The 13340-nt window shown below is 35.3% G+C and overlaps 1 protein-coding gene across 2 annotated transcripts in view; it reads right to left on the bottom strand.

Annotated features, from left to right (window-relative positions):
• Positions 1–13340, bottom strand: part of PSME4 (proteasome activator subunit 4) — a gene marked incomplete at its 5' end in the record, with an annotated part of 88906 nt that overhangs the window by 53922 nt on the left and 21644 nt on the right. For both annotated transcript variants that reach the window (XM_080684664.1, XM_080684665.1), the window contains 4 exons: positions 931–1005; positions 2210–2273; positions 3461–3610; positions 5440–5484. In XM_080684664.1, the coding sequence (XP_080540790.1) occupies positions 931–1005; positions 2210–2273; positions 3461–3610; positions 5440–5484 (334 nt within the window). The remainder of the gene's footprint in view (positions 1–930; positions 1006–2209; positions 2274–3460; positions 3611–5439; positions 5485–13340) is intronic.

Here is a 13340-nt window from a genome sequence, read left to right as displayed (position 1 = left end):
AAGGAGAGATAGTAAAACATAAAAAGGCAAACCGTAGATACCTGAAGTTAAACATGCTATGTTTTGACTCCTTTCTGTCTCTCTAAATGCACAAAAATTATTTTCCTATGCTCTAATTCCATGCCAAGGATGCACAAAATGGAAATATCTTCTGGCGGATTCCACACTCTTTAATTCTTAACACTGACTTGATATCCCTTCCCCCAAGAATTTGCATTTTAATCTGTCATTTAGTAATTACATTCTAATATAATTAAATCTGTGTTTTAAATCTGTTATTATTAACAGATAGGGGGCCCAAAGGTAGGGAAAAATTACTTCTCCTCCTTAGTTTCTACTGGCCAGCAACAGAGGAAGACAGCACAAGCAAAGACATACAGAGCATTTGCCTTCTGCTGGTCCCCAGCTCTACACTAATCTCACTATGTGCTTCAGAATCACCTGGATGTCCCATTCCAAGCCCTCCTGAAGTGCCACAAGTGATTCTGCTGCAGGTGAAACAATACAGAGGATGCAATGTTAAGAACAATGCACCTAGAGAAACTCTAGTTTTTAATCTAGGGAAATACATAATGTGATCTAAAAAGTGGAAAACATTAGAATAGCAATCGAATATAATACATGAAATTTGTTGCAAAGTATGAATGTATGACACCCTGAATGATATACTTAGTATTTTCTATTTTATTCATTTCAAAACTTATAGTTCATTTCCTATATAGGTAAGACAAAAATCACATATTTTTGATATCTTGATATGACCCAATTACTTTTTGAAAATAAAGGATCTACTCTGTAAATTGTGTTTTTATTAATGTCCTAAAATATACTGTGAAGTTAAGAATCAACATACAAAATATACTTCTTCTTAATGACATAAAAGTGCTATCAATGCTATTGTATGTTTTATGTTCAAATGTTCTTAATTACCTTTGGTACATATGGATCCCAATCTATGTACCCTATATTATCTGTAGCCAATCGTGCAAAGAGATTTACTAGTTGCTGAAAGTAAACAAAAAAAGAAAATTAAGTAAATACATTTGTTGTTGTTTTTAAGTGGCACAGTCAAACTCCTTATTCATTTGTTCTTTTCAGCAATCAGTATAAGCATAACTTGATTTAATATATATAACTGTTTTTTAAAATCTCAAAATTTAAGTTCTGATTCCTGTCACCCATTTAAAATGAATAGCAGCCCGACCGGTGTGTCTCAGTGGTTGAGCATGGACCTATGAACCGGGGGGTCACAGTTCGTTTCCCCATCAGGGCACATGCTGGGTTGCGGGCTCCATCCCCAGTAGGCAGTTGATCAATGATTCTCTCATCATTGATGTTTCTACCTCTCTCTCTCTCTCTCTCTCTCTCTCTCTCTCTCTCTCTCTCTCTGGAATTAATAAAAATATATTTTAAAAATAACAATAAAAAAGAAACTTTAGCCGAAACCGGTTTGGCTCAGTGGATAGAGCGTTGGACTGCGGACTGAAGGGTCCCAGGTTCGATCCCGGTCAAGGGCATGTATCTTGGTTGTGGGCACATCCCCAGTAGGAGGTGTGCAGGAGGCAGCTGATCGATGTTTATCTCTCATCGATGTTTCTAACTCTCTATCTCTCTCCCTTCCTCTCTGTAAAAAATCAATAAAATATATTTAAAAAAAAAAGAAAGAAAGAAACTTTAATCCAGTAAACATCTACTATGTGCCCAGCACCATGCTAGTGAGGATACAAAAGGAAACAAGCAGGGTCTTAGAGTTTCATGCATTTCCCATTATACTTGCTTACTTCAACATATTAATAAAATCAAATAAAGAAATGTCTACTGCTGTTAAAATACAGCAAATAAAATTTTAAAAACTGGTTACAGCCCTAACTGGTCTGGCTCAGTGGATAGAGCGTCGGCCTGCGGACTGAAGGGTCCCGGGTTCGATTCCGGTCAAGGGCACATGTCCAGGTTGCAGGCTTGATCCCTGGTGTGGGCGTGCAGGAGGCAGCTGATCCATGATTCTCTCTCATCACTGATGTTTCTCTCCCTCTCCCTTCCTCTCTGAAATCAATAAAAATATATTAAATAAATAAATAAATAAATAAATAAATAAAAACTGGTTACAACACTGCTAATAGCCCATTCTAGGGAACTGAAGTTACTTATCAAATTATTTCATATACCATTTCCAAACTAAAAAGTATAGGAGAAAAAATGGGATACTCACCCCCTCCCACTGTGGGAGATTTTGCACTGAAACCCAAAGGCCAATTAATTCATCAAACCAAAGTCTGAAGGGAAAAAAAAATACTGTTATGAATAGCAAGTGACTTATAGAAAATGGTTCAAAGCCATTTTCTTTGTATTTGTATTTTTTAATCTATTATTCTTACTAATAACTACACAACCTAGAAAAAAATAATACTGAGTTACAAACTTAATGTCACAAAGGACCATTTTTGTCTGAATATTATCCTTCCAATGTATTTATTCTAAAAAGAATAATCTCATAATACTTCTACTTCATTGTCAAGTAATTACTGTCCACCCTATCTAGCACTATTTACAAGTTTCTCCTTTCCCATTAAATGTTTTCTTAATACTACTTGTTCTTATAACTCTCCCTTACTTTCTTGTCTTTACGAACCCCATTAGTAATCACGCCATTACCTAGAACTATAATAAATGTGCCACAAAAGAAACTAGCCACAAAGTGTTAAGTGCAATTAAATTACAGTGGGGGAAATTATCGCAAATTAAAGAAATAGAAGAGAATGTAGGGGCAAGAAAATGTTAGAATATTGTTAAACAAATCTTTAAAAATGCCCAAGATACTAAAAGTTTTTAGTTTTATTAAATTAAAATTAAATTTTCAGCTATACACAAAATTTCTGACTTACAAGAAATAAAAAGATTTGACATTTCACTACAGAAGATGGGAGAGGGGGAGGGAAACTAAGTATGAACCCATAACACAGTGGTAATTACTATTATCCTTCTAGTCTTTTTTTTTTTTTTCATACCTTTTCTTTGTTCTTCAAAGTATAGTCTAATTTTTTTCATTCTAAAAAGTTCCTAAAAATGGTGCAAAGTCTACAAAAAGAAGAGATTATATAAAAAAGACCCGAGAGAAACTACATGTGGTAAGGGTTAAAACCTAGTTTTAGGAAAACATTTTTCCTTCCTCAAAACTCTATGCAATTTAACATTTCTATCACTGTCTCTTGGTATTTCCACTTCTTTCTTAATGTAATACTCTTTCTCTCTTAAAGCCCTCATCCTATTTGGCTTGACATACAAGCATTATTCTGTATTTATAATCTCATATTTAAATGATTTAGCTTTCACACACTTCAAGTATAATAAACATAATGGTTGAGTTAGTAAATTTTTCTTTACTTATTATTGCTTTACTAGTTTGCCTCTATCTGTATTTCCTGCTATTTTCTAGAATTTCTCATGATATGTAAATACTTACTTAAAACCTTTATGATGCAATTCTGGAGGAAGGGAGGTAGGAAGAAATAGTTCAAAATAAGTGATGGCCTTTTGCATTGTTACATCAAAAGGACACATTAAAGGCCGCCATTCTTCTAGCATCTCAGCTGTCGAATCTGCTGGAAAATATCTAATAAAAAGGAAGGTTTTCATGTATCTGATCACTGGCTAAAAACTCTCTAACATAAATACATGATTCACAAAATAAGGAGGAGGAGCATGTTAGCTTATAAGAAACACATTAAGGTAAATTTTCTTCTTGTCTAGGGGACTTAGAAAAATGCTACAAAGTTGAAAAAACTCAGTAAAATACAAAGTCACTCAAATCACCTACAAATTTCAACATGGTTGTGCATTTTCTTCCTGTGTACCATGTAATAGCAATAAAAAAAAATTTTGTCTATATAAAAAAATGAATAACAGTGAACTAAAGTGAGAAAGAGAATATCAATTGCTCAGCACATGTGGCCAAACCATTTATCCACACTGACCACAAAGTCCTCCTATAGAGAAGAAAGGACTGGACTAGATGATCTGGTGCTACAGGGTCTAACGCTGTACAATTCTATTAAGTGGGCAGGGGCATCCTTGGGATAGAGATTTACAAAATCAAAATCGGAAGAGAGTGTGAGTGTGAGTGTGAGTGTGTGTGTGTGTGTGTGTGTGTGTATGCACACACATACACAAAATGAGGGTAAAGGGATGAAGAGGACCCAGATATAATTTTCCAAATACCTATTAAGGGGTTTAGAAGAACAAAAAGCATATGAGAAGTTCTGATTTGGGTATGGCCAAAAAGTTAAAAAACCCTTTCAAATTAGATTTACACACCATATTATTAAATCCTATTACATTTTATACACTTGTGTTAATTAGAATCACACTTCATTCCTTGATGTGAAAATAAAATTACATTCTCATACTATTTCTGTTGAACTTATTACACATTTATATGCTTGGGCTTTGTTAAACAGGTTAGAATTAAAAGAAAAATGCAGAAAATATTCTGCCTTCAAAGATTTCATACATCAATTCCCCTTTCTAATTTTTCAGAGTCAACTATTTATTAGCCTGGTGATCCAAAATAAAAGCTTGGGTGCTCTATGAATTACCCAACAACCTAAAAACCAGTAAATACCCCAGCGATGATTAAGTTTCCAGTGAAGAAACACATAGGCCAAGAGAGTAATTGCCTAGTACAAAATGACATTGCTCATTGGTGGCTTATGACTCAAGTTACAACTTAAGCCTCTTAAAAGGGAGACATTTTATATCCTGAATATACAATTGCCCAAGACTGAGTATAGTAGATAAGCAATCTGATTTGTGAAATAACTTTAACTCTTATTACAGCATACAGTAAACACAGGGATTTCCATTCAAAAGAGTTCCCCATATCCATAGTAGGATAAGTAGTCTCAGAACAATGTGATAAACAAGAGTCAGAAAATATTTTTAAGTCCAAAGAACTGGACAAATATTAATTAATACTAAATTCTATACATATTTATATTTAAATAGGAGAATATGGAAGCTAAAGGCAAATATTCTACTTAAAGAGAACACACTAGAAAAAATGTATGGACCACACCTTCTTGTTACACTCAATTTTAATCCAATTCCCCTACAATGCCCATTTTGAAAAAGATTTTTTTATCTAAGTAACAATAACTTAGGATAACCTTTAAAACATATGTGATCATATGTAAATTATGGCATTCTTATTTTATAGTTGGTGACTGATACACCATTTAAAATTTTCTAAATTTATAAACGAAATCTGAAAATTTCAGTTCAAGAGTTGGAAATGACATGTTGACTATCATCACAAGGTCAGTGACTAACATCACAAGGTCAGAAACTTTTTATACCTTTAATTTTCTCTTCAAAGCAAATTAAAGACAGGGAAAGGCCCATAGAAACAACATGAGGCTTTATATAAATTGAGGAGCTACTTACGGTCGGCAGCTTTTCACGAGTGTTTTGAGAACATTTTCTACAGAACTGGGGGGGAGGGGGGGAAAGCCATTTGATAAATTAGTTCAGTGTATTTTAAGAACACATTTAATTCAATTAACGAAAAAAGACTCTCTAGATATGCTTATAAACTTAGATAGTATCTGTGTACATGCAATTGCTAATCTTCCTCTTTCATAAAGACAGAAGTGTAAGGATTAACTACCTACACCCCATAATCTACTCTTTCCTTTGCCCTCCTTTGCTCATTCTCTGCTGTAAACTAAAGGGAAGAAAAGTAGGAAAAGGACAAATCATATTCCATCGTTACAGAGTAGGCAGCAATGACCAAACTTCTCAACACATCAAGGAATATGCTCAGTGGCTTAAAACTTCAGAGAGTAATTTTAAATTTTTATTCAAGTGCTTTTATATCAAAATGGCAGACAAAATTTGGTGTGCTCCTATCAGCAACTGCCAAAACTCCTTTTCTCTAACCAACTGATGAGAGTTCTATAACACTCCATGGCACTTTATTAGTTGAGTAACATTAAAAGCAGCAACTTATTTTCCAACTTGTAGGTGGTTCAAGTGAATATGGAAAACAAATATTTGTATATTAATTTATAATGAACATTTCTGTGTTATTAATAGTTTAAACCAGAGGTCGGCAAACTGCGGCTCCCGAGCCTCGCGGTTTGCCGCTCTGTTGACTAATGAGTTTGCCGACCACTGACTTAGACTCTTGATTCCAATAATTACAGGCTGTTGCTGTTCCTTGTGATTAAGCCCCTATCCCAATGGTCAGCAAACTCATTAGTCAACAGAGCAGTTGACTACTGGTTTAAACACACATGAAGAGAATGGAATATTTAAAATATTAACTGGACCACAGTCAAAAATGTCAAATGCAAATAATAAAGCAAGGAGCATTAGGTAATTTTGAAGTGGAATTTTAAAATAAATGTGTGACTACTTATAGTATGATGTACACAAATAAAAATAAAGCAAGTCCCCAAATCTGAAGGAAAAAGTTACTGGGGGAAGGGTAATTTTCAGGCAGTACTTCCAACCTGACACTTTCCCATTAAGCTTCTTGAAATTCTTAAATCCAGAAGTCTACCCAATTTCTCTGAAAGCTTAAGAACTAATCTGCAAAGAAATTTCAAGGACTAATACAAACAAAACTCTGTAACAAGTAATCAATGTATCATATAACCAAGAGAGAAAACAAATTTTATTACTTGAAGCAATATAAATCCTCTTTAGTTTACAAACTACTCAGAAAACAATTAACTGAAGAGGAAACCAGACTACAACTCAAAATCCAAAAATAGAAATATGACCATATGGCTAGCGAGCAATCATGGATATTTCCTCTGAATATCAGAGAGATTCTACCTTCCCTCATAAAAATAGCTAAGCAAGCTCTGTTGGATGTGGCTCAGTTGGTTGGAGCATCAGCCCACACACCAAAAGGTTGAGGCTTCAATCCCTGGCCCAGGCAACTGATCAATGTTTTTCTCTCACATCAATGTCTCTCTCTCCCCCTTCTCTGATAAGTAAATAGAGAGATAAATAAATAAATCTCCCTAAAGACCATGGCTATGATTTTTTTTTCTTCTGGGCATTGCCAAAGGACTTATAACAATGGTATGTGTTCATCTATATTTATACTTGATTTATTTACTTACTTACAATGCTCAATAAACATTTTCTCTCAGGGAAATAAAGAGCACAGATCTTTGGATCTTTTACTTTGGACTGAAGAATCACATTTAGAAACAAATTAATAAGCAAGGTTTAAAGAGCCATCTTGTTCCAAAATAAATATCAGATCAACTTAAACACATTTAAAAAAGAAAATTCTAAAATGGTAAACTTTCTGCCCAAGGATATAAGCAGAAGATCTATAATTTCTACAGTTTCTGAAGTTTGTGTTCATAATAACTTTTCATTTATTTCATTGTTTCTGTGGCAACTCATTGAGAGTATAACACAGAAAACCTGCTATTTTTACTGGTAACTTTTATATTCTACAAACTTTCATGTAATGGGAGAAATAATTTTAGAAAGCAAGTCATAAAAAGCTGCATAGCTAGCTATGTTTTGTCCAGTTCCCTTCACTCTTCAGAATAGGAGGTTAATTATAATACGTGATAGCTCTCAATTCACTAAGAGGAATAGGGTATGTGGGAATGTGATTTAATTCATCTAAATAAAGTAAATTTCAACCCCTCCTTATATATAAGGCTGTGCCATTGGACTTATGCTCTTTATCCAGAAAAGGGTACAATCTCTCTAACCTGTGATATCTGTATAGTGACCTTTTGTGATTCTTGTAATCTCTCAAGATGAAGGAAACAATGTTTCTGTTTAAAAATAAAATAAAAGGTTAAGGCTAGATGCTACTAGACTATGTTTTACTAATTTTTAGAGGGAGTGAATTATCACTACAAACTTTTCCAATTGCTGGAAATTTGTAATACTAAAGTGATAACAAATCAAAACACTCTTTTTAAATCAGAAGGGATCTACATACAGATGGACTAAGTTTTGAATGGGTTTCTCATACCCTATTTCCTCTTATAAAGGCATGTTAAGTTGAAAAGAAAGCCCTAGTATATCATGTAGTGTGGTTCACAGCTTGGCTTAGCGTCAGACATATCTGAATTTGAATACCAGTTCTGCTACGTACTAGTGTAATATTATAGCCTCAGTTTTTCCTACAAGAGCAACAATACCTACCTCTCATAAGGCTGTTATAAAAATTAAATGAGGTAACATAAAGAAAGTAGCTATCTTGCCCAGAATTAATCACAATAAATGATAACAATAATTATTATTTCATACACAGCCAAAAATACTTCATATTTTCAATTTCCTTAAGAATTAATTTTTGGCCCAGCTGGTGTGGCTCAGCAGTTAAGCATCGACCCAGGAGCCAAGAGGTCACTGGTTTGATTCCTGGTCAGGGCACATGCCCGAGGTTGTGGGCAGGAGGCAGCCAATCAATGGTTCTCTTTCATCATTGATGTTCTATCTCTCTCTCTTCCTCTCCCTTACTCTCTGAAATAAATAAAAACATATTTAAAAAATAATAATTTTTGTGCTCATTTTGTTTTTATATCTATCCTCCTGCCTCTGGGTAGCTATTAATTTATGATTTAGGAAACCATATCAAAACAGGAAATTCCTTCCCCAGAGGTCACCCTACTTATTAGGGCAGAAAGTAAATTGTTGTCCCAGTTCTTGAGCTCTTGTCCCAGATTCAACAAATGAGTGTGTCAATTTTCTTCTCTGGGCCGCAATTACCTTATGATGACATTCTTTATGATCCCTATGATGACATCAATAAAGCAAATATGAGATACTAGAGGCCCGGTGCACGGATTCGTGCACTAGTGGGGTCCCTCAGCCTGGCCTGCAGGGATTGGGCCAAAACCGGCTCTCTGACATTCTCCGAGGGGTCCTGGATTGTGAGAGGGCGGTTCTCAGGTGATGTGCCCCGGAATCAGGCTCCCTCCTCTTCTGGTTCAAGATGTGTCACCCGAGAACCGCAGCAGCCAAGTCACCGCAGCTTGGCAGCTCCTGCATTAAGCGTCTGCCCCCTGGTGGTTAGTGCGCATCACAGCTACCAGTCGGCCGGTCGAGTGGTCACTTAGGCTTTTATATACAGATAGATAGATGGAGCAGGGAGGCCCAAAGAAAACCAGATTTGGTCTCCAGATAATCTAATTACTAAGAGAGTGCACTTCTACAAACCTAAATATTTCTCTTCCTACCTCCTCCCTTACCTAACTATTAGGACAATATTCACTTTGAATCCAAAGAAATGTACAGCAAATGATATGTTCAAGATGAGGGAGAGGTGGAATGCCCATAGCCAGAAGTATTTTTAGTGTCACTTGACAATTCTTGAACTAAAATTTAACTTTAGAATAGTCATATTTGGTTTCCAACTAAAAACAAAGGAAACTATAATCTTGGTATATTCTATATACCTCTCTGACTTAAGTTACTTATAATTTAATGGTAATTGCTTATACAGTATTTTTTTTCTTAAGAATGTACTTAACATTAATTTACAATAACTCAATTTTACCTGCTTTCTCTAAATCTAAACAAGTTCACCGTCAATCAGTCAAATACTTTCCATCTCATATCTAATCTTTTTAAGATCTAATAGCCCAATGGGCATGGATCAGTGGTTGAGCATTGAACTATGAATCATGAGGTCATAGTTCAATTCCTGGTCAGGGCAAATGCGGCCTTGATCCACAGTAGGGGGCATGCAGGAGGTAGCAGATTGATGATTCTCTCTCATTATCGATGTTCTATCTCTCTCTCTCTCCCTCTCCCTCTCCAAAATTAATAAAAAAAAATTTTAAATAAAAAAATATCTAATATTGCTTAGTAAATCAGCAAGTAGTCATTTTTCACAGCCACTTCACAGAAATTGGGGTCAAGATAATTTTACCATAACAAATATATATAAAGTATAACATCATCGTCAGTGATGTAGCATTCACATTGATTTTCCATTATAATCACTTTTTTAAAAAAAGTATGCCTCTATGCCAAGTGTTAAGAAATTGTCTGGCCCTGGCCGGTATGACACCAGAGCACCAAGAAGTTGCTGATTCCGTTCCAGGTCAGGACAAATGCCTGGGTTGCGGGCTCCATCCCCGGTAGGGAGCGTGCAGGAAGCAGCTGATTAATGTCTCACTCTCACATCGATGTTTCTCTCGCTCTTTAAAAATCAATTTAAAAAAATCTTAAAAAACAAACCAACACCTAGCTAAAAAAGAAAAGTTGTCCTAATCCTGACCACTGTGTAAAAAGAGCATGCAAAACTGCTGTGACATGCCCTAACCGGTTTGGCTCAGTGAATAGAGCGTTGGCCTGTGGACTGAAGGGTCCCAGGTTCTATTCTGGTCAAGGGCATGTACCTTGGTTGCAAGCACATCCCCAGTAGGGGGTATGCAGGAGGCAGCTGATCAATGTTCCTAACTCTCTATCCCTCTCCCTTCCTCTCTGTAAAAAAAAAAAATCAATAAAATATATATTTTTTAAAAATGCAAAACTGCTGTAACAGCAAGCCTAATCAAGGTGAACTAAATAGTTTTTTAAATTGCTTTCCAAGAAGAGATCATTGCAGCATAGACAACTTTTCATTTTTTTTTTTTAAGTTGATTTTAGAGAGAGAGAGGAGGGGAATGGGGAGAGAGAGAAACATTGATTTGTTCCACATATTTATGCATTCGTTGGTTGACTCTTGTATGTCTCCTGACTGGGACTGAATCCACAACCTTGGCATATTGGGAGGCTGCTCTAACCAACTGTACTTCCCAGCCAGGGCCACAAAGACAACTTTCAGAAGAAACATGATCATAGTCATTAATAAAAATCAGCCACCTAGTCGCTAATTTCCAAATAAAGTTAAAGTAGAACTTTTTTAAAAGCACATAAAATGTTCCTCAAATACTTTGTTAAAAAATCACTGTATCTGAAATCAATAAAAATATATTTTAAGAAATCATTGTAAATACCATATTAATAATCAGTTTATTAACAAAGCTGTAAACTATTTTAAATTTCAACAGATCCTCAGAGAAATTACTTATATTACTTCATTATCATGTTAAATTCTGTAGCTAGAGATCAATCTGTGGTTACTACCAGTAACTTGAATTTAGACGTGTGGCCACATATATCAAACTCCCAACAGAGGTTAAGACCATGTTATTGCCATGTGTTGAAGGGGGATCAAAAGATTTAACTGTATCTTAAAGATAAGAGCATCAATTAAAATGCCATGAAGAACAAGTACCAGAAAAAGAAAATATAAAATTTTTCCAGAGACAAATTAATATGAAAAATGATTGGATCCCCTTAGAACAATATACCTAAAAGAAAAATAGATATACTTAAAAAATATTTTTAAAAAGTAAAATGAGTTATACAGGCCCAAACTACTCATGATACAAATATGTAAATCCTTTTAACACCAAACAACTCTGAAACCTGGTAGTGATAAGACTAAATAAACAAATTTACATACATAATCCAAATATGAATTGCCCGTGCCCATTTTGTAAAAGCTAATCTATGCATAATCACCCTCACATTTTGTTACTAGCAATACCCTTCCTTAGTATGCTGCCTACATTTGTAACTCGCAATATGCTACTCCAATTAAGCATATGGAACTCTGTTTTGTGAAATACAACCATGCCAATTAAGATTCAAATGCTTCTTTTATGAAGTAAACAAGAAGCAATTCTTATGTTGCAAGTATAAGTTCACAACTACCTAGCTCTTTTCCAATGTTGATCTTTTTACTGTATATATATATTTAAAAAAAAAAAAAAACCTACATTGTTTCTCCAGTAGAAAGTACCAACAGATGAGAGTAAAAAGGGTCTTTGCCCCTGAAGCAAAAGACAGAAAGACAGAAGGAGGAAGGAAGGTAAGGGAAAAGAAGGAAAAGGATCTTGAAAGCTTTGCCATGCATTGTTCTCTAAAGCAGTGGTTTCAATGATAAACACATTAAGGCACATGAGTTTAAGACTTGAAAGACAAACAGTTAACAAGTGAAGTAACCTTTCACTTTTGATTATAAAAATAGTATTCTAAAATTAGTAAGAACACATGCAGCCAGCTGACAAAATTGTTTCAAAATGTGTCAGAACACATCTAAAGATGAAAATACTCAAAATACCAATTTCAAAAGTATGCCATATTAAAGGGCTCTTTAAGAAATTTTCTATAATAAAGTGTTTGTAAACTCTTAATTTTATTCCTTGACTATAAACACTTGCTATTCTCGTGTGCTAAATACAATTTTATGTAGAAAAATACATTTTTAAATGTTTTAAATGATTCTCCCTTAGAAATTCAGTAGACAGAGGAACAGAAAGCAAAAGTACTATCATATAACTTCTCCACTGTTCTCTATCTAACCTTTCTGTCTAAAGAACAGGACTACCAGGTTCCTCTGATTTTTTAAAAATATATATATTTTATTGATCTTTTTTACAGAGAGGAAGAGAGAGGGATAGAGAGTTAGAAACATCGATGAGAGAGAAACATCAATCAGCTGCCTCCTACACACCTCCTACTGGGGATGTGCCCGCAACCAAGGTACATGCCCTTGACCGGAATCAAACCTGGGACCTTTCAGTCCGCAGGCCGACGCTCTATCCACGGAGCCAAACCGGTTAGGGCGGTTCCTCTGATTTTAAAATCAAGGCTAAGTGTGGCCCAGCTGGGCATCTCAGTTGGTTAGACTGGAGCATTGTCCTGATATACCAAGGCTACGGGTTGGATCCCCGGTCAGGGCACATACAACAATCAACCACCCAGTATATTTTCTGACCCCTTCAAACTGGAAGACATTACCATTTTAAAAAGGGGATGCAGCAATAGAGCTCAATTTCACAACGTGTGCTGTTTAGTGGAGGTTCACAGCCTTGTGTGTGAGTAGTCCAAGCCACTGGACCAGTATGTCTCATTCATCTGCCTACGGTATCAATTTTAGTCAAGAGACATATAGGGAAGAATTTTTATTTTACCTAATAAGCCCAACACAGGGGAAAAACACATAATGATTTGGATACTAGAAGACCAGTGCCTTAGAGATTTAAAAACAGGAAAAGAGAAAGCAAAGAGTGCTGGACCAGTGATAAGAAAAGAGGAGGGAATGATTAAGCAAGCAGAAATCTTTTGATTGTCTGGATAGAAGATAAGAGGTGGCAAACCCAGGCCTTTAACCATATAAAGGGAGCATGTGGGAAATGCATGGGGCATTTTTAATTATCACGATTATTGGGGCAGAACCCAAGTATATTAGATATCCTGCAATTCATGGAATAGCCAGACACAACAAAAAATTGGTGCAA

The sequence above is a fragment of the Plecotus auritus genome (genome assembly GCF_963455305.1).
Source record: "Plecotus auritus genome assembly, chromosome: 8".
NCBI lineage: Eukaryota > Metazoa > Chordata > Mammalia > Chiroptera > Vespertilionidae > Plecotus > Plecotus auritus.
This window is presented reverse-complemented; position numbering and strand designations above follow the sequence as displayed.